This window comes from Argiope bruennichi, chromosome 2 (assembly GCF_947563725.1).
Source record: "Argiope bruennichi chromosome 2, qqArgBrue1.1, whole genome shotgun sequence".
Classification (NCBI taxonomy): Eukaryota; Metazoa; Arthropoda; class Arachnida; order Araneae; family Araneidae; genus Argiope; species Argiope bruennichi.
The window spans coordinates 42,896,536-42,922,062 of record NC_079152.1 but is presented as its reverse complement, the minus strand read 5'-3'; the positions used below and the strand labels follow the sequence as shown (position 1 = coordinate 42,922,062).

Sequence of the window (25,527 nt, the reverse complement as noted above, 5' to 3'; positions counted from 1 at the left end):
ATGCAGAAATGAATCGCTTAATTTCAAATATTTACAAACAAAGATACATACCTGCATTTTAGTAACACATAGTTCTTCATTGCTGATTCGCCTTAGAAAGGAACCTATAGATTTACCAGGATTTAAAAAATAGCTACCTTGTCCAAAAGAGAAGTGCCTTGCATTTGGAGAGTTAAGTAAAGTTTTTTGAAATGATTTCTCCAGTCTTTCTCGCTCATGTGCGAGCACTTTGGCATTTAATCTTACCACGTATTGTTTTTGATTAGAGATTTCTTCATTATCTTTTTCGTAAGCAAGCAACATCGACTGCGATGGTGAAAAACTGAAACTTGTATTTTTGCATAACAATGAGGTAATGTTCACGGTGAGTGACAAAACAAAAAGTAAACAACGAAGGCTACAGATCATATAAAATTCAGTACACATTCTAACTTGTCAAAATAAATGCTCCAAAAAGTAACATTTTAAAACAATGTACAGAATTAACATTATCCCTAAAATGCATTTATTATAATCAAAATAAGCGCAGACTACAGAAAATCCTAACGATTATCATGTTGACAATCGTTAATGAGAAACCGCAATTAACATCCAACACAAAGCCGCCATGTTTTTGTCAGAATTTGGTTTCTAATGGCAGCACAATATTACGTTCACTTGTATAAGAATCCGTAAACACTGAATGCGTTCTTTTGAAGGTTAACTACTTTCCTTTTATCAATGAAATGTTTGTCTTTCACCCTTTCCAAGGGACCAGAAGAAGAAGAATTGAGCAAAAGCGTAGGATTATATTATTAATTTAATGTAAGCGAGCAAAAGTGCTTACATTAATTATCATTTAAACTTATTCTAAAGAATCAATAATAAGAGTTAAAGAATTCTGGTAGTGATGAAAATTTTAGGTTCGGAACAACGCAGCGGCTGTATACAGTAGTTACAAATACTTATTAATATTTATATTTTATTGCAAACTATATTTAAAAGAATCAGTAGTTTGTTATTGAAATATCACTACAATTAAATAAGAGAAAAGAAGAATATTCGGCAAAAATATTACTTTAATAAAGAGTTATTTTGAATGCTAGATGAATTAAGAAAAACTGTCATATCATAGCTCAATTACTAATAAATTACCATTCCAATTACAAATTACCATTCGCATTCATTTGAACTGAATTAATGCTAAAAAAACGTCAAGCTAAGAAAAATAATGGATGGAAAAAAACGGATTATCTCTCGCTAGCTTTCATGAACCGATTCATAGTAAAAGGTGAAAACTAACAGCTGACCAATAGGAGAACCGAATTCTGTTACAGTCTTTACAGTTTCAGATCTAGCATGACTTGATGCCAAACAATAGAAGGAAATGAATTCAGCCTATAGATACAGTAGACTCCCGATTATCCGCGCCTGCCGCACTAAGTTTTTTTTTTTTTTTTTTTTTTTGCTTCCAAGCAAAGAGAAAATGCTTCCAAAGCAAGAAGCAGACACAAATGACTGATTTCTTTAAAAAGGTGTAGTTTTACAGTTATGCTTTTGTAATTACATAATACGTTACAGTATTAAAACAGTACATATGAATTAATTTTTCTGTGTATCCTTGACGCCTCTCGTAAGTACAAAGCACTTTTCTGTTTTCATTAACAAAATGCATTTTAGGTTAGTTTTGAGTGATATACTAAAATATTAAGCGTTAGTTAAACATTTCCTGCTGTTTATTTTACGTTTTATTGTACATAAAATGATTTTTCAAAGTTGGAATGACTGTTTTCTCTTTTGCTATACCTGTTTTTAGCTTTTTTCGGATTATCCGCGATTTTTGTTATCCGCGGCGGCCGCGCCACCCAATTCCGCGGATAATCGGGAGTGTAATGTACTTAAAAATTCTGGTTTTTAACTAAAAATGTATAATTTATTATTTTTTTAATAAAAAATATTTTTACTTTTGCTATTTTTAAATATTTGTTTCAAATCACTGTTACTTCAGGCATACTTTAATTGTAAAAAATGTTTATTATTATTAGTAAAACTTTATTTTGTTTATTTCTTAATTTATTCATTTATTTAAGTTTAGTTTTTGATTTTAATTTTATTGAAAAACATATATTTAATTTATTTATTTGAGTAAAGTACTTTTTAAAAAATTGGAATAAAAGGAGAGCATTTCTTTAAAGTTTTCACCTTAGTTCTTTATTCTGTCAATAAATGGCATTTACCGAGTAGATAGACATTTCATGGGCAACTAGAAATCATATTCTCTAATAAAGGTATATTCCTTCCACTGCATAAAATTGCGGACCTTATATAAGGCCGCGAATGCCTTCCTTTGCATCCGCAAATAACAGTTACGAGATATTGATCTGAAAGTGAGATCCTTGATGATTTATCCTGTATTTAGCAATAGATAACCGAAAATCGTATTTTTTCAGATGTACTGCTTTCAACCAATTGAAATGAAAATCTGACCTAAAAGTTCATTTGTAATCACAAAATCACATATCAGATTTCATAAATTGAAATCATTGTATATTTGAATTACAAGCTTGTATGATTATGAAAAAAAATCAACAAAACGTCACCCTCTTAACGGATTTGATTCAAAATCTGATAAGTATCTACACTTTAAATACTAAATGTATATTCCAAATTTTATTCATCAAATATTATTCAATTTTATTCATATATTTCTTTTCGTTTTGTTACTTATTTTCGGAGAGGCGGAAAGACAGACATTCTCTGATAGGATTTCATTTAAAATTTGTCAGAAATCTGCAAGTTTTGTATAAAGACCACTTACCCTATTCCATGAATCTAGTTTAAAACGTTTTTGTATCATCATTGTCACAGATAGACAGGCAGACGAACAGACATAATGCTAAAAATATGTTTTTCGAACTCAGGGAGGTTTGAAAGCGGAGATTCGTCAAAAATTTCTTCCCATCCTTACATGAAATTATGGACTCTATGCAAGGCTATGTATACCGCGAGTACTCAGATTTTTATTTTCATAATTTCGCACATGAGTATTATGTATTAAGTTGTATAGAAAGGAAAACTGATATTTGTGTATTATTAACTATAAGCCATTGATAAATAACAGCTAGGAGAAACCCTTTTAATATGCGATCTTACAGATTTTTTTTGGTGTTTAATCGCTGAGATGTAGTTAATACACAGGCGCCAGAAAACCAAATATGTGTTTTGGACCAATTGAAACCAAGATTGGACTCAGAACTATTATTATAATCAGAAGCCAGCATACAAATTTGCATTTATTTAAGTGATTGCGTCTTTCAGTTATAGCATTTGCATGAATATGAAAATATAGATTGGCAGCCAGTCAACCTTTTGACAAATTTGAAGAAAAATTTAATAAGGACATATATTTGATACAGATGGTAAAACTGTGTACCGTATTTCATTTATCAAAATAGTTATTTTTTGAGTTATCGGTTCAATTTCATGCTAAAGTGAAGATACACAGATGGTTAATCCCTTGACGAATGTGTACAAAACTTTATACGGATCTACACTTTAGATGAATAGAGACTTCCTTACAAACAGACTTCTTCTGAATGGAATTCGTTTAAAATTTGATAAAAATCTACGAACTTGGTCAAAAAAAAATCATGCACCAAATTTCATCCATCTAGCTCAAAGAGTATTTCATTTATCGTATTCACAGACAGATATAGTTCCAAAAATGGGTTATCAAAACCTTGATTTATCAACTTCGTTAAGCTCTTTTCTTTTTATTATTTACATATCTGTTAAGTAGAAAATTTTATGTAGTTTCAAGATTTTAAAGTTGAGAATTATTTTTTTCCGTAGCATTCAAGGCCAGAAATTTATTTTAAAAAATTGTATTATTTAATTTTTTATAATTTTATTTTTAGGGCTTTTTGTCAGATGACATATTTGAAATACGATAATGTGAGTCATTTTTATGAAGCACCTAAGTTCAAAATGCCATCTCCAAAATCGACAACTACTTGCGAAGGCACCAAACAGTGCCACAACACACATCAGGTCTCATAATATATCCTGTTGTTGAATCCCGTAGGAAATTTATTGCTCTTTCCTCAATCAATCCCGTTCGTCCGTGCTTGCAGTGGGTGTGTCCTAGAATATAAAATAATTAAAATTCAAATGATTTCTCCACAATAAGCTTAATTTTTTTTTTCTTATAGTTTGCAACTCAATATAAATTTTTGATTTTTAGAGATAGGATTTTTGATGAGAATATAATTATATAAATACAAAAATGGTCAAATAGCAGATTAATTAAACACTCAGTAAAGAATAGATTCGAGGATGCTAAAAAATCGAAGATTCTCTAGTATTCAACAAAACTAATTTTCACATGAGTATAAAAGGATGGAAAGGAAAGAAAAAAAAGGAAAGGATTCTGAAGTTCGATTGAATACTTGGTAATGAAAAAAATTTGAAAATATCAGTCTCCTTCATCATACAGATTATCAACTATGGTTCAGAATGGATATCTGTCGAATGTCCCATTTTATCATTTCATCATATTCGATGCACTTGGTACGATACTGAGTTCTCTACTTTATAATTCAACATAATCTTTTGTGTGTGGAATTCTTCTTTTCCACAGTCAATATTTGGCAAATACCTATCTTTCGATGAGTAGAAAGCATTAATTAATTCTTCATAATGTAAAAAATATGGAATTACGTAGATTATACCAACAGGTTTGCACAACTTTGGTAGTAAGTGCATCAACTAAGAAAAGTCACGTTTTAAATTTCATTCACTTAGATTACAACTCAACAAGCAGTCCCAAGTTAACTCTGCCTTCGAGAGGTGACTCGTGGTCACCATTCAAGAAGGTGCGTCATTTCGACTTTTCATTTATTTGTTTTTCAATTTTAATTGTTAAAAATACCAACAGAATGATAAAAAGATGTAAGCTCACTTTTCGGAGAAATTCAACTTGAAACAATTATATAAATTTATTTTTCGGAACGATAAATAAGCCCTTGTATTAGGTGAATAATTTTGAATCAAATTATTTTTCAGAGTGCAAAGAGTTAATAATCGTTAGGTGTAAAACATCATGACTAATCGATTTGCTGTTGGTAACAATATTATAAAAATGAGATTAATGTTATAAATGTATTGCTGTAAGAGTAACAAATTTATATGATTAACAACTATCCGCTTTTAGCAATCATCTGATTCGACGCGAATATTGATAAAGACTAATTTCAATTAAACCTCTACTGCATAATTTGAAATTAATCATTCCTCCAAAAAAAGTGTTATAAACATCAAATTGTGAGAAACAATAAAGTTGCTTTTTTTAATAGCCTTATACTTCTTTTTTTCATTACATAAATAAACATTCCTATGTGGTCAATTCCATATCATTGCATTGTCACTGAAAAAGGTTAACTGTTAAGGTAAATTAACTTCTAATTGCTCTTGTCTTTTGCAATATTGTAACTTTATTTCCTTATTCATTGTAGCAATAAGTAGAATCTTCCCTAGCTTTATACATTGGAAGCAAATTATGCGATCAAGTGCTTTATGAAACAATGGAAACGATTTAAATTTCATTTCAAGAAAATTGCTTTGGAATCTTTTTAAAAGTTTGTCAAAAATCTGGGAGAAAATGGTACGTCTACTAAATTATTATCATTAAAAAGATAATATTTTGAATATTAAAGTGACGTCAAAATCGTTTTGTGGAATATTTTTCATACACATATACATTGAGTAATATCATATCAATCATCATCATTCGATACAATATAATATGTATAATATATATTATAATATGAATTTCGTATCATTTAATTATATTATATACATATATATTCATTAATAACCAAAATATCGATTTTTTAAAAACTATAATTATTTAAATTTAAAAAAAAATCTTTCTGAAGTGCTCATTTTTACCCTTCAAAGCATATTTGTATCAAGTTTGGTAGCTCTAGGTCAAGCAATCATCTTTGCAGAAGGTCATTACCCATGTACGCAATCTCCATTATTTTTTATTAGAAATAAAAGAATATATAAACATCAAACTGAAGTTAAGTAATCGTAGCCACCAAGTTCTCATATTTCAAAGTTTGAAAGAAGAAAAAAACATCTAAATGTTGTTTATCTTCACAGATTTGACCTGAATTAATGTTGTGTCCGGGTTAAAAACTATGATTAGTATGAACTCAGCTTTCTTTGATTGCGGTTTTTTATACTTACCTGCACAATTCCATTGATGGACAGGAGGTTCAAAATCGACCGCCGGCCCATACCGAGGAATCAATCGGTGATAGCGAGGTACGCAGCAGGTATCTCGTTTGAAGCGGCAGTCGGACGGACCTTTACCACAGTCCCGGAAAAAATGAGTTTCGGCTGCCTCCTGAGTTCTGCATGGCAAGCAGGATCTGTTTCGAGGTTGGAAGAGCTTGGCGAGAAAGTCGTCCACTGTTTCGAATTAAAAGAGATCAGAAAATATATGAAGGTTGATAAAGAATATATTGCAATGTCAGTAAAAAAACAGTGGGAGGAGTCACCATGGAATTTTCTCGCTTTCTAATAATAGGGCAATCTCTCTCCTTTCACATAAAACTGTTGGCCGCGGTGTCCTAGCGATAAGATCTCGGCTTCGGAACCAGAGGGCCTCAGGTTCGAGAACTTGATTCCACTGAAGAAACGTCGCGTAAGTAGGTCTGATGCATGTTAAATTCGTCAAAGTCAAACGTCCTCCCAATTGCGTGGTGTGGAAGTTTGGAGTTAGCTGGTGTTGGCTGAGTTGTCGTCCTCTTCATCTGATCGCGGTTCAAAATTACGAGGTCTCTCTTAAAATAGTTCTTTTGACGCTTTAAAAACGCGACGTTAACGTAACAGAACTTAACTTGGACAAGACCGTGAACGCCAAGAGTTCATCTATTCTTATTTCCGAAATCCCACATATGGCGATTTCATAGTTGTATTCAAGAAAATCGAGGACGCATTTTATAAAATGATTGAAACAAAAACTCTCCTCGGAACTATAAAATTAGTAGATAAAAAGGTAAAGTATTAAATTTCATTTATTTATGTCTTTGCGATTTTGAGATAACATGTTTACATGCATGAGAAAGAACTGACAATATCTATTGTCTGTTCAGATTTAAATCAATCAGATCAGATTTTAAAAAGTTAGATTCAAAACTTATAAATTCGTAACATCTACAAATCATATAATCTTTGCTTTGACAACTTTATGTAGATTAGCAGCAGTAAAATAAAAGTCTTCTTAGAATAATAAGGTTTGAAAAGGAGAGCGTTCTTAGAATAACAATATTCAAAAAGGAAAGTTTTTTTGAAAAGTTATTTTTTAAACAGACGAAAAATAATGTTTTGTGATATCGCAACAGCTACAAGTATTTTCACGTTAAATACTGAAACTGTGTGTATTAAATTTCATTTAAATAAGTCTTAGCATTTTTTGTACTATCGCATTTATATGCATACCAAAGTACAGACGTAAACCTCCTATAAATTTGGCTCAATATCTTATACGGATCAATTCTTTACGTGTTATATATGTGCACCAAACTTTACCCATCGATCCTCTTGAAGGTTCTGAAGTTATCATATTTATCTATATTTGGATAGTCAAACAAAAAAAAAAATTCTATGAATGAATTTTGTCCAAAATTAGATAAAAATTTACAAAGCTGATGTTAAGACGACATGCCAAATTTTATCCGATTAATCAAAGGCTTTTTTTTATCTGCCTTGTTTACAGGTAGATAGACAGATAAATTCCAAAAATGTGTTCAAAATTCGTCAGAATCTCGATGCTGAATTTTTCGGCAATTACAATATTTTCTCTTTCTATACATAATTATATCAGAAAGTAATTATAATTCAGCATTATACATAAAATGAATTACTTGCATGTGCGCGCGTGAGTTAAATTTGCGACGTTAAAATAAATCTATTGCACTTACAACAATGAAATTCGGCATATACGTAGTAATGATAATACTTCAATGCATGTGAAAAATTTGAATTTTAAAATCTAAGACATATTTATTTTTAATATTGCATGTTGTCTTTCATGATTATTATAATTACTACGCACATACTACTATCTGTTTTAAATCCTAGTATCCCTTTAAAAATTTTCTAGATAATAATTTTTCTCATATTAGGTTTATTACATTTATTTGAATATTAGTAATTTATTTCCAGTTCGGAAGTCTGTCTAGAAGAAATTTTTTTTTTACCAAGTTAACTAGCAAATAGCATCTCTCGTATAAAATAAATCAATCAGTTTCTGAATACATTAAGATATTATATTACGATACAGATCATACAAGCAACAAAACAATATTCCCAAATCCTGCTTGCGTTAGGAACTGTATGAAAACTGTATTACGAATTTGCTTCTTTACAAATTTGAAATGTTCAAAGAAACTTAAATTTATTAAAGAAAAGTGTGTAAAACTCACGAGTGCTTGACTCTCAGAGAATAAATTTATTTAGAAAAAACACGAATACTATCATTAGAAGTTTCAAGCAGTACATTTTTTTCTAAGAAAAAACAATTTTTACCTGGCGGAGTGTCTTGAAAAAATTCATCTGTATGATTTTTACCACATGCTCGACAAGAGCCGAAAGAAGGAATCTTCTTGGATATAGAAGAAAAAAGAAAAAAAGAACATCAGGAGAAAATCCTTTATGACTGAAATATAGCTATCAGAATAGTTTGCAGGCAAAACTACTCTACTTGATTACTTGCGTTGCTATATTGGCTATCAACTTAATCACCTAAGCGTTACATGCTTACGTACGGTGAAAAAATTTACTTGAAGTCTTTTACTCTTCTGGAAGTTGTTTGAACATGAAAAAAACAATGCTTACATACTGTTTTATATCTCCAATTGATTAAGAATATATCTTGCTAACAAAGTGCTGAAGTGATTCAGTTAAATGCAAAAGAAAAATTAATCAATGGTTCTTGTTTTAAAATATTATTTCTGTGCCGATAACTCACCAAAAGTGGTAACTGCATGTTTTTGTTGCAATCTTAAAATCTTGGCTACAAATTTTTAAAAATCTTCTTCCGGATTTGGTGTGTTTTTAAAGTTTGGCGCGATTTGGCAGGAAACCAATTTAATCATATTCTAACAATATATAGATATGAGGGAAAAAAGTTTGTCACATAAACGGTATTAAAAAATATGAACAATTTAACTCGTTTAGTTCCGTGAGAAAACGGTATTGCCAGAAAGCTTGAATTTGTCTTGCAGTAATTCACTAAGTTTTGGCAGTCCAGAAAATTTCTTCTCTAATTCTAAAATACGATTTGGCATTGTTGATATTCTTGGTTAAATAAAGGGGCATCCAAAACTAGATTTTAGCCAATCCGATTTCAGGTTTATTATTTTAGCAGTTACAAACAGTGCTGTGATTCTTTAAAATGTATTTTATTTCGCCCATTCATATCGCCATGGATGTCAATAATGCAAATTTGCCAAAATGGTAGGTATACTGCTCAACAAGGCAAAAAATTTATAAACAAATTAGCAATAAACTAAAAAAAACTAGTCTACTTGATTGTTTCAATTACCATATTGGCGACAAACTCAAAGGGCACATTAAAGTAGATTTCAATCTTGCACACTTGCTGACGAGACAAAACTGTGTTGTCATATTTAACCAAAAGGATGAACCGGAGTTTAATCCCCTTCTTCGCCAATTTGCGATAACACGCAAAAGCTGGCAATCTTTATTATGCACTATGATTGGACATCTGCTCTCTTGCTTTTGAACATTTCGCAAGACCGTTGTTGGCGATTTTTGAAAATTGCGCCAAGCAGGGGATTAAACTCCGGTCGTACCAACCAGAATTTCATATCTTAAAGTTGACTGAACCAATATTGGAAAAAAGAAATTATACGGCACCGATTTCGAGCCAAAATCGAACATTAAAACAAGCCAAGGATTTTAGGGCTGAAAGAAATATCACATTTACCATAATGGTGTATAGCTCTAGTTTGGCGACGTTATCGTATATTAAAATATATGAGAAATTTTACTATGTCAACAATTTTTCAAACAGAAAGATATGTCATATAATTTATCACACGTAATAAGAATGCACATTTTATAAATATAAATTACTTACTGTCATATTTTTCTAAAAAAATTTGAAATTGCGACCGCAAATTAAATGAAATTTAAAATAAAAAAAAATATAAACATATGAAGTCTGAAGTAATTTGATTCATTGATTGTCGATTTGTGACTTAAGCTAATTTATAATGTTTGTAAAGCAATTGCTAATACAATCTTTAAGCCTTACCTGAATTATTTATCCAATCGATTTATCTTCTGTTAAGTTGCTTTCTAATGAAAATATTTTCATCTGTAATACATTTATTTAAAAAAAAAAAACTTTCTGCATAAGTAAACTTGTCATTTTTTGAAAACATTATGGCAACGGCAACGGTGTCGAACACAGATCTACCGAGTCCGAAAAACGTATTTTTAGAATTATGTCTTTCTGTATGTTTATCTGCAAGAACGACAGCTTAAAAAAATGTTTTCAAATAAATTGATGAATTCCATATATGGTTTTATCTGTCAGTTCTAGAACAGGTGCACAAGAATTGCAAAATGCAAAGGGCTATATGCTTAAAATTTTGTTCGCCAATTTGGCATTTAAAATGCAGATATAATTCAAATTTTGAATTAAATTTGGAAAATCGCTGACCGTCTGTCAGTCATATGTAGTATGTCAGTATGTATGTAAATATATATATTTACATACATATAAACATGATAAATAAAAAAAAGTAATGATTTTTTTCATATGAAATTTTATACACAATTTTGGCGTTGTACGAGTAGATTTGTATTAAATTTTAAATTTAATCTGTAAAATGATTCAGCCTCTGTCGGTCTATTTTGTCGTTGTTTTTGTTTTTTTCTTATGTAAACGAAATAACAAAACGAATAAAACGAAATAAAAACAAAACTACAAAATAAATGAAATTTATTGCATAGTTTTAGAATATAAAGTTTAGATCTGATCAGATTTTGTATTAAATTTGTCAAAGAGTTGGCTATCTGTTGGCTTATACTTTCTTTTTCCTGTAAACCTGATAAATTAAAAAGAAATTCGTCATTTTAAATTAATGAATGTTGATATGTGATCTATTTATTAAAGTTGTAGTTCATGTCAAAAATTGGCTCAATTGGCCAATAAAAAGGTTTTTAAAATCCATATTCGATTTTCTTCACTATATTATGAAGCACAAAACGCTCATCAGTGGGATTCTGCTAATAAAATTCTGAGCAATCTTGATACTTTTCACAAGATTCACAGCTTTATGTAGAGGAGGGTGGGGGCTAACAACTTTATTAGAGCGAATACGCGAAAGTTTCCTGAAGACCATTCCCCTGATTTAGTTAAAGAAAAAGTGAAAACAATTAGAAGTTCATGTAAATTATCGCTGTATATACATCACATCACTAAGATATTTAACCCAGTTAAAAATGCGACTCGCCTGCTCTTAATTGATGTAAAATGGCCCATTCCGAATCTGTAATAATGTCTTACTTTCCTGTAAAATTATTATAACAGTAAGGAGGAGAATTTTACAGATATTTTAATTGATGCTGAATGAATGCCAGGTCAAAGAGCATTGGCTTTGGCAACATTTTTGGCGACAAAAATGAAGTTTCTAAAAATACAAGAATTGAGAAGATTTCTCTGTTAAGATTAGGGATTGGTCGATCTTTCAGAAACTCTAATACCCTGTCCCAGAGACTATTTAAAAGGAGACTAGAATGAATTCAAGAAATGCTCTCTTTTGAGTTCTCTAACTCCATTCTATTGCACTTTTGTGCTATTTAATCAATGGTTTGTTGTTTGTTGATTTTTGTATTGCCATTGTGCACATTTCTGTTGTGTTTTGTTACTGTGATTTTTATGAAGGAAAATATCGCTCTTTGTAATTGATTTCTCACGGAAGGAAATTATCGGATACAATTTCCATAGCAGGGTTAAATGAGCATTCCAAAATGACATGATACTGTTTCTGAGGCTTGGAACAGCTGGAACATCTTGAAGTTCTTTACAAATTTGAGATAGTTATTGAAAAAACTTGGGAAAAGTCTCTTTATTTTTTAACATTATTTTAATATTTCCAAAATTTAACTAACAATAAATCAATTATTTTAGATTAATTCTAATTTCGTACAATTGGAACCACTTGATAAAGAGTTTGAGAAAAGAAATGTTCACAAGATTTCTTGATATTTATAATCATGAATTATAAATTAAAACTAAACTATTTATAATTTACTATTAAAACTATTTAATACAGGAAATAAGGTAAGTTTCGACATTTTTTTCTTAATTTATTTTTTTCGGACAATGAATACTTTTAAGTCTTTTGTAAACGTAACTTCCTCATCATCAAATAATTGCAGCTATGTCATTCTTGCTATTAAGCGTCATTATAAGCAATTTTCTCTTTTCCACTTACCTTGAATAAAACGTTTTAAGAACAGAAAAGGATAGAAGAGGAAATACAAAGTATGAATCGGACAGAATTTTTAAATAATGGACCATTGTTTCATTGTTGGATGTTATTAATAAAGTATTTCCGTGATTCAAACACATGAAGGAGAATTTTTGGAATATGAATAAAAACGGTGAATGCGTTTCTTTTGCGATATGAATTAAAAGGTTATTCAAGTTATTTAATGCTGAAAGCTTACATAAACTTTCACGAAGATTGAATAATAAGTTTGAAATGAATGCGGATATCATGGAAGAAATAAATTATAATGATGAATTGCTTATAACCTGTTGTTAAGTCTCTTATTTGATCCGAAATATGGTCCTGTAGCAAATACAGAACTTTAGTGTCTTCTTTAAAAACTTTTCTTTCAAGTAACTTACCAAATTATTTGGGTGAAATGTAGACTATTTTTGTTTATAATTTATCTCCTTTTAAATATACAGCATATTTATTAAACCAGCGGGAGGGGTCTTCTTAAAACGTTCTCGCATATTCTCTAATAAACGCGTCATAAGAAGAAGAAAAAAATGTCTTACATGTCATTGGCATACAATAATTACGAAACAAATTTTGGATTCAATTTAGCAATTTTACTGAATCTATCATGTCATCCTTGGCGAGTTATTTGGCGATTCATCCCTGGAATGCGTTAATAGTATCCAGAAATCGAATGTGTTTTAAACACGCTTTTCTCAACCGCATGAAACAAAAATTTGACACAAATCTGCACGTATTCACAAATTTCCATACCGCATTTCACACATTTCTATCTATGCGTTTTTGAATTATCTCGAATTATTCAAAATTTGGGAACAGTTCTAGGAACGGGCACCATTTGGCGATTTTCCGCCAAATTTTTCTCGCCAAGCCCCGCGGACGCTGTAATTTTCAGAATTTTATTTCTCAATATTATGACTTTATTTTTAAAGTTTGGCGCCAAATTTAGCGGTACCAACCCTAGGATTTAGCCAAAATTTGATATAAACCAGCAAATTAAATCGTATATCGAATTTCAACCATCTAGCTCGTGTTGGTTTTGAGTAATCTTTGTCACAGACAGGCAGACGAACGTTTTCCAAAAATGTGTTTTTTCGGATTACTGGGAAGTCTAAAACATGGAGCTCCGTTTAAATCTCGAGTTTGAATTTTTTGACTATTACTATACTTTCTTTTTACTACATATACAAGAAAGTAAAAAGAGTAGAAAACGGTTACAGTACTTTCTCTTTACATATTTCGTATACGAGTAAGTGGGGAGACGTGAAATGCTCAAGATTCAATTTTTTTAAAGATTACAATACTTTTCTTTTAGTATACTTAGTATACGAGAAACAAAATTACATTCAGTGTTGCAAAATTGCATTCATAGTTTAGAAAACGCAAAGGCTAAAATAAATGAAATTTGGTACTCGATTTTGTTATTAAAATTATAATTTTCTGTTAGATTTTGTTTTCAATCGAACAGAAGAAAGCATGTTTGGCTTGCTACTCTATACTATGAAGCATAAGACGCTCACATGCTTGACGCTGAAAATAAAAATCTGAACATTCATAGCGTTCACGGAACTTACTAAAGGTGTACAATTTTATGCATAAAGACTATACGTTTATTAGAGAATATGCGAGAAAGTTTCAGAGAAACTAGTTCCACTGGGTTTTTTTTAAGAATTGTTTTAAATTTCAATGCAGATTAATGTATGTCTTAACCTACAGCACTCTATTGAGGTGATCGCGAGACTCCTAAAAATGCCGAACCAAAAAAAAAATTGTATTATAATCCTCTCGTTTTCAACTTACAAACTGTTTACTTACTGTTTTCCTTGTGTTCAAATTTTAGTTTTTTTTCTTCCATAGAGGAAGAATATTAAAATGATAGAATAATGAAATAAGTTTATTCCAAGATTAATCTTGGAATAAAGAATATTGGAATATATTGAAATAAATAATAATATGTTTGGAATAAACTATTATTCCACAAAAATATGTCTCGTATATCACGTGAACATATTACATAAAATAAAAAAATTTATTGATAAAAATATATGAAGTCTTATAAAAATATAAATGAATAAAATAAACAAAGTAAATAATTTACAATCATTCGCTTGCCAATAAATCTGAACACACTAAAAATTCATAATCCCTAGTTTATAATACATTTGAGAAACGATAATTTACAATCATCAGTTTATAATACATTTGAAACATAAAGGATTTATAAATATCAATTTACCATGCATTTGAAACATCAACTATTTATAAATATGAGTTTACATTGTATTTGAAACAACACTAATTTATAATGATCAATTTTCAGTACGTTTGAAATATCAATAATTCACATCACTGAACTGCAATTTGAATATTAATAATTTACAATCAATAGTTTGTAATACATTTGAAACATAAAGGATTTATAAATATCAATTTACCATGCATTTGAAACATCAACTATTTATAAATATGAGTTTACATTGTATTTGAAACAACACTAATTTATAATGATCAATTTTCAGTACGTTTGAAATATCAATAATTCACATCACTGAACTGCAATTTGAATATTAATAATTTACAATCATCAGTTTGTAATACATTTGAAACATAAAGGATTTATAAATATCAATTTACCATGCATTTGAAACATCAACTATTTATAAATATGAGTTTACATTGTATTTGAAACAACACTAATTTATAATGATCAATTTTCAGTACGTTTGAAATATCAATAATTCACATCACTGAACTGCAATTTGAATATTAATAATTTACAATCAATAGTTTGTAATACATTTGAAATATGTTTGATATATAATCATTATTTAATAATTCATTTGAAACAACACTAATTTACAATACATTCGAAACATTTATAATTTACAAATAGATGAAAACCTGCGCAAGACAATGAAATGAACATGAAAAACCTTTTGTTAAATCCATCGCATCAATCTCAAGGCCAGTTCTAGTGTACTATAGAGCAGATAAATCAGTCCCAGGTACATAAATAAGCCGAAAAGTCTCTTCTGGGGATCTATATATTTAAAAAAAAAAAAAAAAGAATGAAAGAAATGATTTAAAATATAACATGTCAGCGAAAATTTTGTTTTCTGAAAATATTTTATTGATTCGTTTGTATTTGTTAAAAACAAATATGATTTTAATTTTTACCAATCAATTTTTGCATACAAAATATGATATTAGCGCCATCTACATAAACACATTAAAGATAGGCTTAGTACTTAAAACATTTTCGGCAAAGTTCTTGATATAATTAAATTAAACATAAATACTGAAACATTCTTGTAGATTTAAAATAAATTAATAAATAATTAGGAATTTGAATAATAAGAAGCGTTAATAGTCTCCCTGAAAATTTTTTATTTTTAGATGAAAAACCACACCTGAGCATGCAACTGCACTATTGCAACGCACACTTGCTCACTGGCAGATAATTTTGGAAATAGAATAGAATGTTACTTACCGCCACTACTGTATCCGATGGAATACACAAGTCTTCCTAGCAAATATATGAGTCCTGCTATGGCACAATAAAACTGAAAAATAAACAGAACATAAGCATTACTTACAAATAAAAATACTGAAAATTTAAATAAACAAAGCATTTACGTAAATACTCCAGTATAATTCCAAACATTTCACTCAAACTTAAAATATATATATATACTTAGTATACTTAAATTATATATATATATATATATATATATCTGAATTTGTACTTTTTAAAAAATTTACTTCTGAATTAATTACTTTCATAATGTTTGGTAGCTCATTTTACTGAACATTTAAACATTGAAATAACTCAATACTTAAACTGTCTCTCTCCAATCAATAGCTTTTCATTTAAATACGTAAATTCAGTGCTTGAATTTCCTTCACGTTTTACCCACTAATATACTCGAGTGCAAAACTGCATTTGTCAATTCAATGATTTAAACTATTAGCAGGCATATATTTAGTTCACATTTCGATACTTTTCATGACAATGCTACTGGACTATTACCTACCGCAAGCAGTCAAATGATCATTTTCCAATGGCAGTTTCAATGTATCGGAGAAATACTGATACATTAAAAAAGGATTTGTTTACTTCTTTGGAATCAGAAAATCATTTACCAGATAGATAACAGATGTATTAGGTTAATAATCATACCCAGAACCTATTTTTCTACTGCTAAATATGATTTCATCTACTATAAATGAGAAAATTAGAAAATATATGTATAGGCAGCGGATCTGTGTTTTGAACTTAAAAAATAAATAAATCATTTCTACTTACTGGATGGGCGAGACCTCCACAAAAAAGCAAAGCTAAGAATGTTGGAAACATCTCGAGACTACAAAGAAAAAAAATATTAAGCAAGGTATAAACACGTAATCTATAACCAAAACAAGATAAATAAGCAAATAAAAATTAAAATACGATTATATGTTAATTTGAAAAATGGCCTTAATCTTTTAATTATATTTCTCCCGCTCTCTTTCTCTCTATATATAATGATATATCTTAATCTACTTTAAATCCTAATTAATTTTCTATTTTTATCTTAAATTGCCCATGTTATCTTATTCTAAAATTTTCTCTTATTTCTTGATCCAAATTCTGCTTTTTTTATTTAATTATTTCTAACTCGCGTTTTAAAAAATGTTACAAGCTAAGAAATAAAAATCCCTAACTCTCACGGCATAAAATGTAATAATACTTAAAATTCCCTTTCCTGAATCGACACGTATCAAAGAAATCCCAAATAAGAATCTCTGAGTAAAAGCACTAAGGCAAAAACTTAACATACTTACATCATGTGGCTCAATGTAAATAAAGACACTTTCCATATGTTCTCCCTGCGTTCAATTTATACCCTGTCGTAGATAAATAAAATGATGTTATATTTCCAATTTGTCTTCTTTTCCCTTCTTTTTTCAAGCATGTGTGTGTGTGTGCGTGCGTGTGTTGGTGTGTGTGTGTGTGTGCGTGTGTTGGTGTGTGTGTGTGTGCGTGCGTGTGTTGGTGTGTGTGTATGTGTATGTGTTGGTGTGCGTGTAACATACTTCTACAACAGGTTAGATTATTTGCTCTGGAGATATAAAATTTGTTTCAAATATACCTTCTGGGGCCAGAATAAGCACCTCAAAGCGTTTTCTTTTTATTTTAATTAATTAAAAATTAAGTGAGAATTTGTGTAACTTCTGAAATCTTCGCTGCACTAAAGTAGTTTTTATACTGGATTAAAATTTAAAATATATTGGTAATTATACCAGTTTAATTACCGTAGAAATTTTTAATGAATTTCAACCATTTTTAACAATATTTTTTCATAATTATCAGCAATAGAATTCACTGTCAACATGAAATTCAAAACGTTTTTTTCTTCTCATAGTTTTATCAAACATTTAATAGTATGATTTTCCATTATTGTTAAAATCTGAGGAAAATGTTCATTAATTGCGCAGGTTACAAGGAAGACAAACAATAAAAAAAATCCGAAATTACATTACTCCAAAATATAACAGTACTTTGAAATAGATTAAGCACACATTTAAATTTTTTATAAGATTATAATATCACGGGATTCAACTCCATTAAGAATATTCATGCATGTAATGAGGGGGAAAAAAACCCGAACAGATTATTAAAATAACAAGGTTTTATTGTTTCTTGCAATAAGATGGTTAAAAGGATTTTACAGAAGAAATCATGAGTGTCAAATTATGTAAAGCGTGTCCCAAAATTAAAGCAAGATTTGAATTTGCCACCATTTGTGCAATAAAGTGTTGGCAACCCTAAAAAAACTCCATTTGACAGCTGATAGTTTAGGGTTAGTAAAAAATGGAGCGTTACACGATAAAACAACGTGTTTTCATTGTTGAACAATATTTCAAAAATAATGAAAGACTGGTGCCATAATTCGAAAATTTGAGAACTGGTCCCCTGAATCGTGTGATTTAACACCAGTGGATTTCTTTTTATGTAATTATTTGGAGTCAAAAGCCTATTCCAAAATACCCACAAGCACGCGTGCATTAAAGAAAGAAATGCAAAGCTGCATCAACGGAATTCAGCCTCATTTGTGCAAAATGATAATGGCAAATTTCGACAAAACAGTGCATATGTGCCAGCAAAGCCGTGGAGGTCACTTGTCACATATGTTATTCCATGCATAACCCTATCCTGTGTACTTTACGATAAATAAAAATATAACAATTTAAAGGAAAAAAACTGTATTTTTTTTAATTTATTTATTTATTTATTTTTTTTATTTAATTCAAATCTTACATTGCTCAATCGTTCAAAACATTGCTCAATCGTGTAACGCTCCATTTTTACTAACCCTAAGGTATCAGCTGTCAAATGTTTTTTTTTTTTTTAATAAGGTTGTCAACGCTTTATTGAACGATTGCTAGCAAATGCCAATCTTGCGTTAATTTTGGGACACCCTTTATAAGAGATTTAATTGGAATTAATCACATTCAATATTTTCGGTGAACCGGTGGATTACAAATGGCGGCTAATACAATAGTAATACAAAGAAAAATGATATCTCTAAACTAAAAGGTATAAATAAATATACCAAAAACAAGTGCAAATTAAAACTGTGAATATAATCATGCAAAGAAAAGTAATATCTCTGAAATAAAGGTTGCATATAAATGCACTAAGAAAAAATATAAATTAATTCTGTGAATATAATAATAATAATATAAAGAAAAATAATATACCGAAATTTTTTTTTATTTAAATTGCTTTTGATACATAAATATGCCAAATACAAACGTGAATTAACTCTCTGTAAATTTGAAATAAGTTATAAACTAGACTTACTAATTAGCATGCACCCTCTGCATGCAGTTGAATTGCATATTTGTATCACTATACATGGCAGGATACTGAAAAAATGAATAGATAGTTGAAAGTATAAAATAAATAATATAAAACAAAGTTTTATTTTGTTGATGACAAAATCATAGAATTTCATTTTAACAAGACTTGATATACTTAGCGTTGCTTATTTTCTTGTTACTGAAAAACTTACGATTTTATTAATTGCCACAAAATTTTTATTAAAAACTTGCTTATATTTGAATAATTTATAAACAAAATTTTAAGTACAAGTTATATGAAATAAAGAAGAACCTATTTAATATTAATATTCCATGGAATCCTAACACATCTGTAAACAAACGCAAAATCATTTTATCGTCTGCCAGTGTAGATATTGATAATCGATGTGTGAGACATAGTCTGTCTTTCAGTTATTTTGTTTTAAATCTATAATTCTATTTTTAATAATAATAATAAATAACAAACATTTAAAGAAACCAGAATTCGGCATTTAAAATTGATTTTAATGTTCGTAATATTTTTAATGATTCGTCAGTACTTTTTAATTCATTAACTGTTAAAGCTTTAGAGACAGAACGACCCTATAGTTATGTCTTTGCCTTTTTAACAGCAATAAATCTTCTAAAAAAATTTAGAATGCATTCTTTTTATTTTTTGTTTGAAATAAATTGTTTGTTTTTGATTATTACCATCTTTCCGATTTTAGCCAAATCTTTATAATTGATTAAATTTTGCCAATGTCGTTAATTGATCCTATATATCAATTGTCATCAATTACATTTATTTTGTTAACCAAATGAAAAAATTTGGATTTTGCTTTAAAAAAAATTCAGTCTCCAACACTCCGATATTTTTTTCCATATAATGTACTATTTTAAGCCGGCAAGACTTCATTTGAATGCCTTATCCCATAGTGCCTTTTAAAACATTAATTATAATACTAACAAAAATAAAAGCAAGAAGCATTGAAGGAATCACTACACAAATTGGAATTTTAATTAATATTTATAATATAATTTAATTTTAAATAAATTTTCTTCTTGTATCAATTGTGGTTTAATTTCTTTATGGTATATGATTTTGTTTTAAATCACATATTTTCAATATGAAAAATATTTTCTACGTTTTGGTGGTAAAAAATAATTTTACATGCAGTATATCTCAAGTAACAGAGAATATCAACACATATATAAGGCGAACCCACATATTCACGCTCTAACTTACTCTCTTATTTAGAATTCTCGTAAGTCGCGGGATCTAGGCTACTGAAATTTCGCAGATGGATGCCTCTTGGATAGCAGATGCTCACTAAGAAAGTATTTTTCGGAATTTTTATTTAAAAAAATACTCTAAATCTTAACGTTTTTTCGAAATGACTTCAGAGCATATTACTGCTCAAAAACCATTTTTACATAATTTAAGAGCTCGAAATAATAACTTTTCAATCACATCAGTTTTATTTCTGTGTATTTTCTTCAACTTTAATTAATTTTTCAAAGTTAATTTTGGATCATGGAGATTCTTACATGCTATCTGCTTACATGTCGCAATTTTCTGCAATTGCTGCTCTTTATGTGTTCCCTTCAGATTCGTTTTTCCAGCATATGCTTTGCGTTTCTTGTGCAGTAAAACTCTTTGACCATTATCCAGCCCTAACAGAATCCATATATCGTGGACTTATGAGATGATTTTCCGTAAAAATTCTGTGCAATGTTCTACAATATTTTTAATCTACTGGAAAATATCGCCAAACAAATTTAAATAGATTGATACACAAGAATTTTGTTATTTTCTCTAAACTTTTGACTTCTTCCTTTATATGCTCAGATTAAACAGTCTGATTTATTGTTATCTTTGACTGTTGGTCAAGAAATGAACTCACCTTTATTCCGAACCTCTTTCGAGCGAAGAAGACATTAGCTCCTAATCCATAACCAAACAGCATGGATAAAACACCGACAACTATAACATAGCCATAGTCCTCATCAATAGCGATCGTTAGGGCCATCTCGGAAGCTATTTAAAAGGGGAAAAAATAATTCAATGAATAAAAGCATGGCAAGGCCTTGATATCAAATTGAATTGTATACTTGCCGAATATTTAATCAGTGACTAGTTGGACATGGGAAATGCTATCATTATTTCTAAATTAGGAGATAACTCATTTTTCCTTTTTAAAAGAAATGCGAGAATAAAGCGATTGTGCAAAAAGTAAATAAATGTCAGATAAATTTTTAATTAGACTTTGCTGAAAAATTCATATCATTCGGAATTCATTACGTAAAATTAAATCTCTATTAACAAAAACACCTTCATAATGCTTCTAGTACATGATCAATATCAACAAAATCAAAACGCCAATAACATAAAATAAAGATATGAAAACAAAATAAAAAATAATACAATTTTGCGTATTCATTTTTTTTCCGTGTCTGTGGTATCATCTTTTGATCTACAAATGATGAAAATCGAAACAAATAGTTAAACATGTAAACGAGTTAAAAAGAGAGAGAGAGAAAAAAAAGAAGGAAATTAAATCGTTTGCGGCAAATAATGGAATTAGAATTTAAATTATATAAAAATAATTTTCATGATTCTTGATTTCCTCATTTGGTTCTTTGCCAAATCAGCGAAAAGGAAAAGAAAATTGATGAATAAATATATTTTGATCTTTCTTGATTTAAATTAGAGAGTCACATTCGAATAATAATATAAAGAAAGATAATTGAATTAGAATGTCGTAGGCAGGAATTTTAATTCGAATTTTTAAAAATTCTCGGGAAAAGGGACTAATATTTAAAAATAATTCTCAAAATTCAGTAATTTACATCATATATGGAAAACTACTTTCTTTAGAATGATAATTGTTTAAACCTTTCGATGGAGCACAGGGTTTCCCCCCGCCCCCTTATAATGAGAAACGATATTATGACAAACAATTTAAAGATTTCTGCTTAAATTTTAAAATTTGTGAGTTAAGTTGCCATTGCGACTAACTGTGTATCAAATTTTATGGATATAAGTGCAATAGACTTGTACGGACATAGACGTGACTTCTGAGGTATCTCGAAAATCATGAAATGTGTATGCGTACATGGGCACATATGAGAGCATACGATACATATCTCACTTCATTTTACTTGAATACTCATAATGCTAGAATAAATATTAATTTGATTGGCATTTTATGCATTCAATTTGATCCTTATTATGTGAGACAATAAAGAAACAATTAAATATTATAATTGTTGTAGGAAAAAAAATCAACTCAAACTTAAAAACTATTTAGAGCCAGATATAATACCCATGATCATGACACATAACAACCGAGGCACTAAAAGGTTCTTTTTCGCTGTACCTTTTGGAAACCGAAAAAGAGGAAGACAAAAAATTAGGTGGATTACTTACAAAAAGATTTGAAAGCTATTAACGTGACAAATTGAAAAACCTTAGTCAAGAACAAAACGATATGGAATGAAATTCTGAGGAAAGCCAATGCGCATTCGGGACCGTCGCGCCACTGAAAATAGAACTGCGCAAAACTCATTTTTTTTTCCTACTTTGAAATTTAAGTAATAACTTCCTTTTAAGTGTTATTAATTTAATTGCTACACAATTTTTTCTTACATTTTTGATAAATTTTTAAAAATATTTTTTTTTTCAGTTTTACAATTTTAAATGTATTATTCAGATATTTTAAATTTTTACTATCCATTTGGAAGATTTGCACACGTTAACATGATAAATAGAATAAATTTAAGGCTATTAAAATAATCTCAGATATAATATCTATCACAAAATTTGATGCTTAATAACCCTTGGTGTCCTGGAATTCGATTCCATTAGTAATTGGAATATTGATCTTTACATAATAAAAAGAATGTTAAAGCTTTTAAAATAGCGTTGCTTTAATATCTACCAAATTTTGAAATTTAAAAATATTTTGCTGTAGGTCTCTTTCATATGACGAAGTAAGTAAATGATTTAAATGCAATCAAACATAACTAATATTCTTAGCGAAACATCTAGTTGTCAAACAGAGCTAGTTTCAGAGAAAAATTTCCAGTTTTATAAGTTAGGTCTCTAAATGAACTAACATAAGATGTAGAATTCATCCACATAGTATAAATGGTTTTTACCATTAATTTTTTCGCATAAAAAATAAAACTGGATTGTTGTTATGTCCAAATAGTATAATATAATAGTAATTTAGAATAAAAATAGTAATTCTGAATAAAAGGTTGCATTTCAAGTATTTTCGAATTTTCGTAATTCTAAGAGTAAAATTTTAATAGATTTTTGGAAAAGATTTACTGCATTATCTAACAAAAATTACTTTTTTCCTCTTTAAGAAACAAAATTTGAATAATATTAAGGATTTTATTTTATTATTTAACTATTAAGAAATAATTGACATAATATAAAGTAGAAAGCGAGGGAAATTCCTTTACACTTGCCAAACGATTTAGAAATTAGTTCTGCATAGAACAATGCGGTAATTCAGAAAGGAGAAACAAACTTACTTCGATTCTTCGAGATATGATCGAGAAAAGTGACGTTAGCCAGCTTTAGAGAAAATGAAGAGTGAAACTTAAAAGAAAAATAGAAACAGCTCCTTTTTCCTTATTTACTTCGCGAGATATTTTATATTTTGGTACCGAAACAAGGAAAGTAAATGTGTGTTACTAAATACCTTGCAGGCCAAACGATTCGACGGCCTGAAGATAATCTTGCGGTGAAGGACAGGTGTCTTACATATCTGCAAAGAAGTGAAGCATAATGATAGGTTTCGTAGTATGTGAATCACGTGTTATGCACAAGTAGTGTTTATGCTCTTGAACAACTTAGCACGACATTAAGTAACATTAACATTTTTTGATACTTAATTGTGTTCTTCAAATTAATGTTGTTTAGGAAGCAACATGGAGAAAAATGATACAATAGATTCTATATTGTCTCAAGCGCAATTATATTTTAATTTAATTTTTTTTGAAATAAAGGAGATAGTGATATCATTTGATCAAAAAAAGCTATAGGAAAAAGAATATTTCTTGAAAAGCAAAGCGAATTCTCCATTCTCCCGAACATATTATATGGATTTTCAATAGAGAATTATAATGAACCCTTTGGCATTGCAAAAACTTACGGGATTGGCCTTTAAATATTTATTGTTTGATCGTTTTTCATTAAATGGTTAAAAGACCGATAACAGATAGAAAGAAAAGAGAATAAAAATAATGAATTGAACGGTTAAATTCAACATGATTCATATTCGAATACATTTGATCAAAATTCTTTCATTTTTGCATTAAAGAATAACTTTTTAATTTCTATATTTATAACAAAAAATTATGTAAAGCAAAATAACGAGCCAATATTTACATTAAAACACATTTAAATATTAAACAGTGTTCAGTTTGAAACTTTTTTCTAATACAAGCATAATATTTTATCATTATAAGCATTATATACTAATTATTTATTAAACAATAGTCGCCTTTGATGACCAGCTGGTTTAGTGGGAATACTGATTGTGGTCAATTTGAATTAAAACACATACATAACTAGATGTTCATGATCTCCTTAACAAAGATCACAATTTTAAACATAAAATTGTGACAGAATTACCCCTGGGCTATTTTGTTGTTATGTATATGAAACTTTTTAATGAAGAGCTCGAGATGTAATTGGGCTATTGAAAACTTCAGCTACAGTATTTTCCATTTCAAGTCATACTTTGCCCTTTGCAATAAACTAATTTCACTTTTTCATTCCTCATGTAAATGACACAGGTAATAAACAAAATCTTTCTCCCATAGCTTTCCATAATGGAAGGAATTAACGAAATTAAATATTTAATGAAACAATGAAAGGAATCTGAATCTCACTTTAATTTGAAACATAATTTTATTAACATAAAAATATAATTAAAAGTTGATAGAATTCAGATAAAATTAAAATGAAATTTGTCGTGTTGTAAATTTATCAATCAATGAAATTAAAATTTTTAGATATCTGGCAATACTAAATAAATTTGGAAATTCGTTTGCATAATAAGAATTTTCTTTCATTTATGATTTTTAACTGTAGATGAAAATCACT

At 29.1% G+C, this 25,527-nt stretch overlaps 3 protein-coding genes across 3 annotated transcripts in view; all 3 read right to left on the bottom strand.

Annotated features, from left to right (window-relative positions):
- Positions 1-610, bottom strand: part of LOC129959289 (VWFA and cache domain-containing protein 1-like) — a 35,544-nt gene extending 34,934 nt beyond the window's left edge. The window contains exon 1 of the mRNA XM_056072112.1: positions 52-610. Within this exon, the coding sequence (XP_055928087.1) occupies positions 52-426 (375 nt within the window). The 5' untranslated portion in view covers positions 427-610. The remainder of the gene's footprint in view (positions 1-51) is intronic.
- Positions 611-15,167: 14,557 nt separating this feature from the next.
- LOC129958673 (microsomal glutathione S-transferase 3-like) lies at positions 15,168-22,934 on the bottom strand. Its single transcript, XM_056071314.1, has 6 exons — positions 22,834-22,934; positions 21,308-21,441; positions 19,405-19,469; positions 16,864-16,921; positions 16,048-16,120; positions 15,168-15,597 (listed from the first exon to the last, which is right to left on the bottom strand). The coding sequence occupies exons 2-6, from the start codon at positions 21,431-21,433 to the stop codon at positions 15,497-15,499; spliced, it is 423 nt and encodes a 140-aa protein (XP_055927289.1). The 5' UTR covers positions 21,434-21,441; positions 22,834-22,934; the 3' UTR covers positions 15,168-15,496.
- A 1,184-nt stretch (positions 22,935-24,118) lies between these two features.
- LOC129958660 (uncharacterized) overlaps positions 24,119-25,527 on the bottom strand; it is a 31,027-nt gene continuing 29,618 nt past the window's right edge. Inside the window, exon 9 of the transcript XR_008783278.1 lies at positions 24,119-24,184. The gene's annotated coding sequence lies outside the window, so the exon portion shown is untranslated. The remainder of the gene's footprint in view (positions 24,185-25,527) is intronic.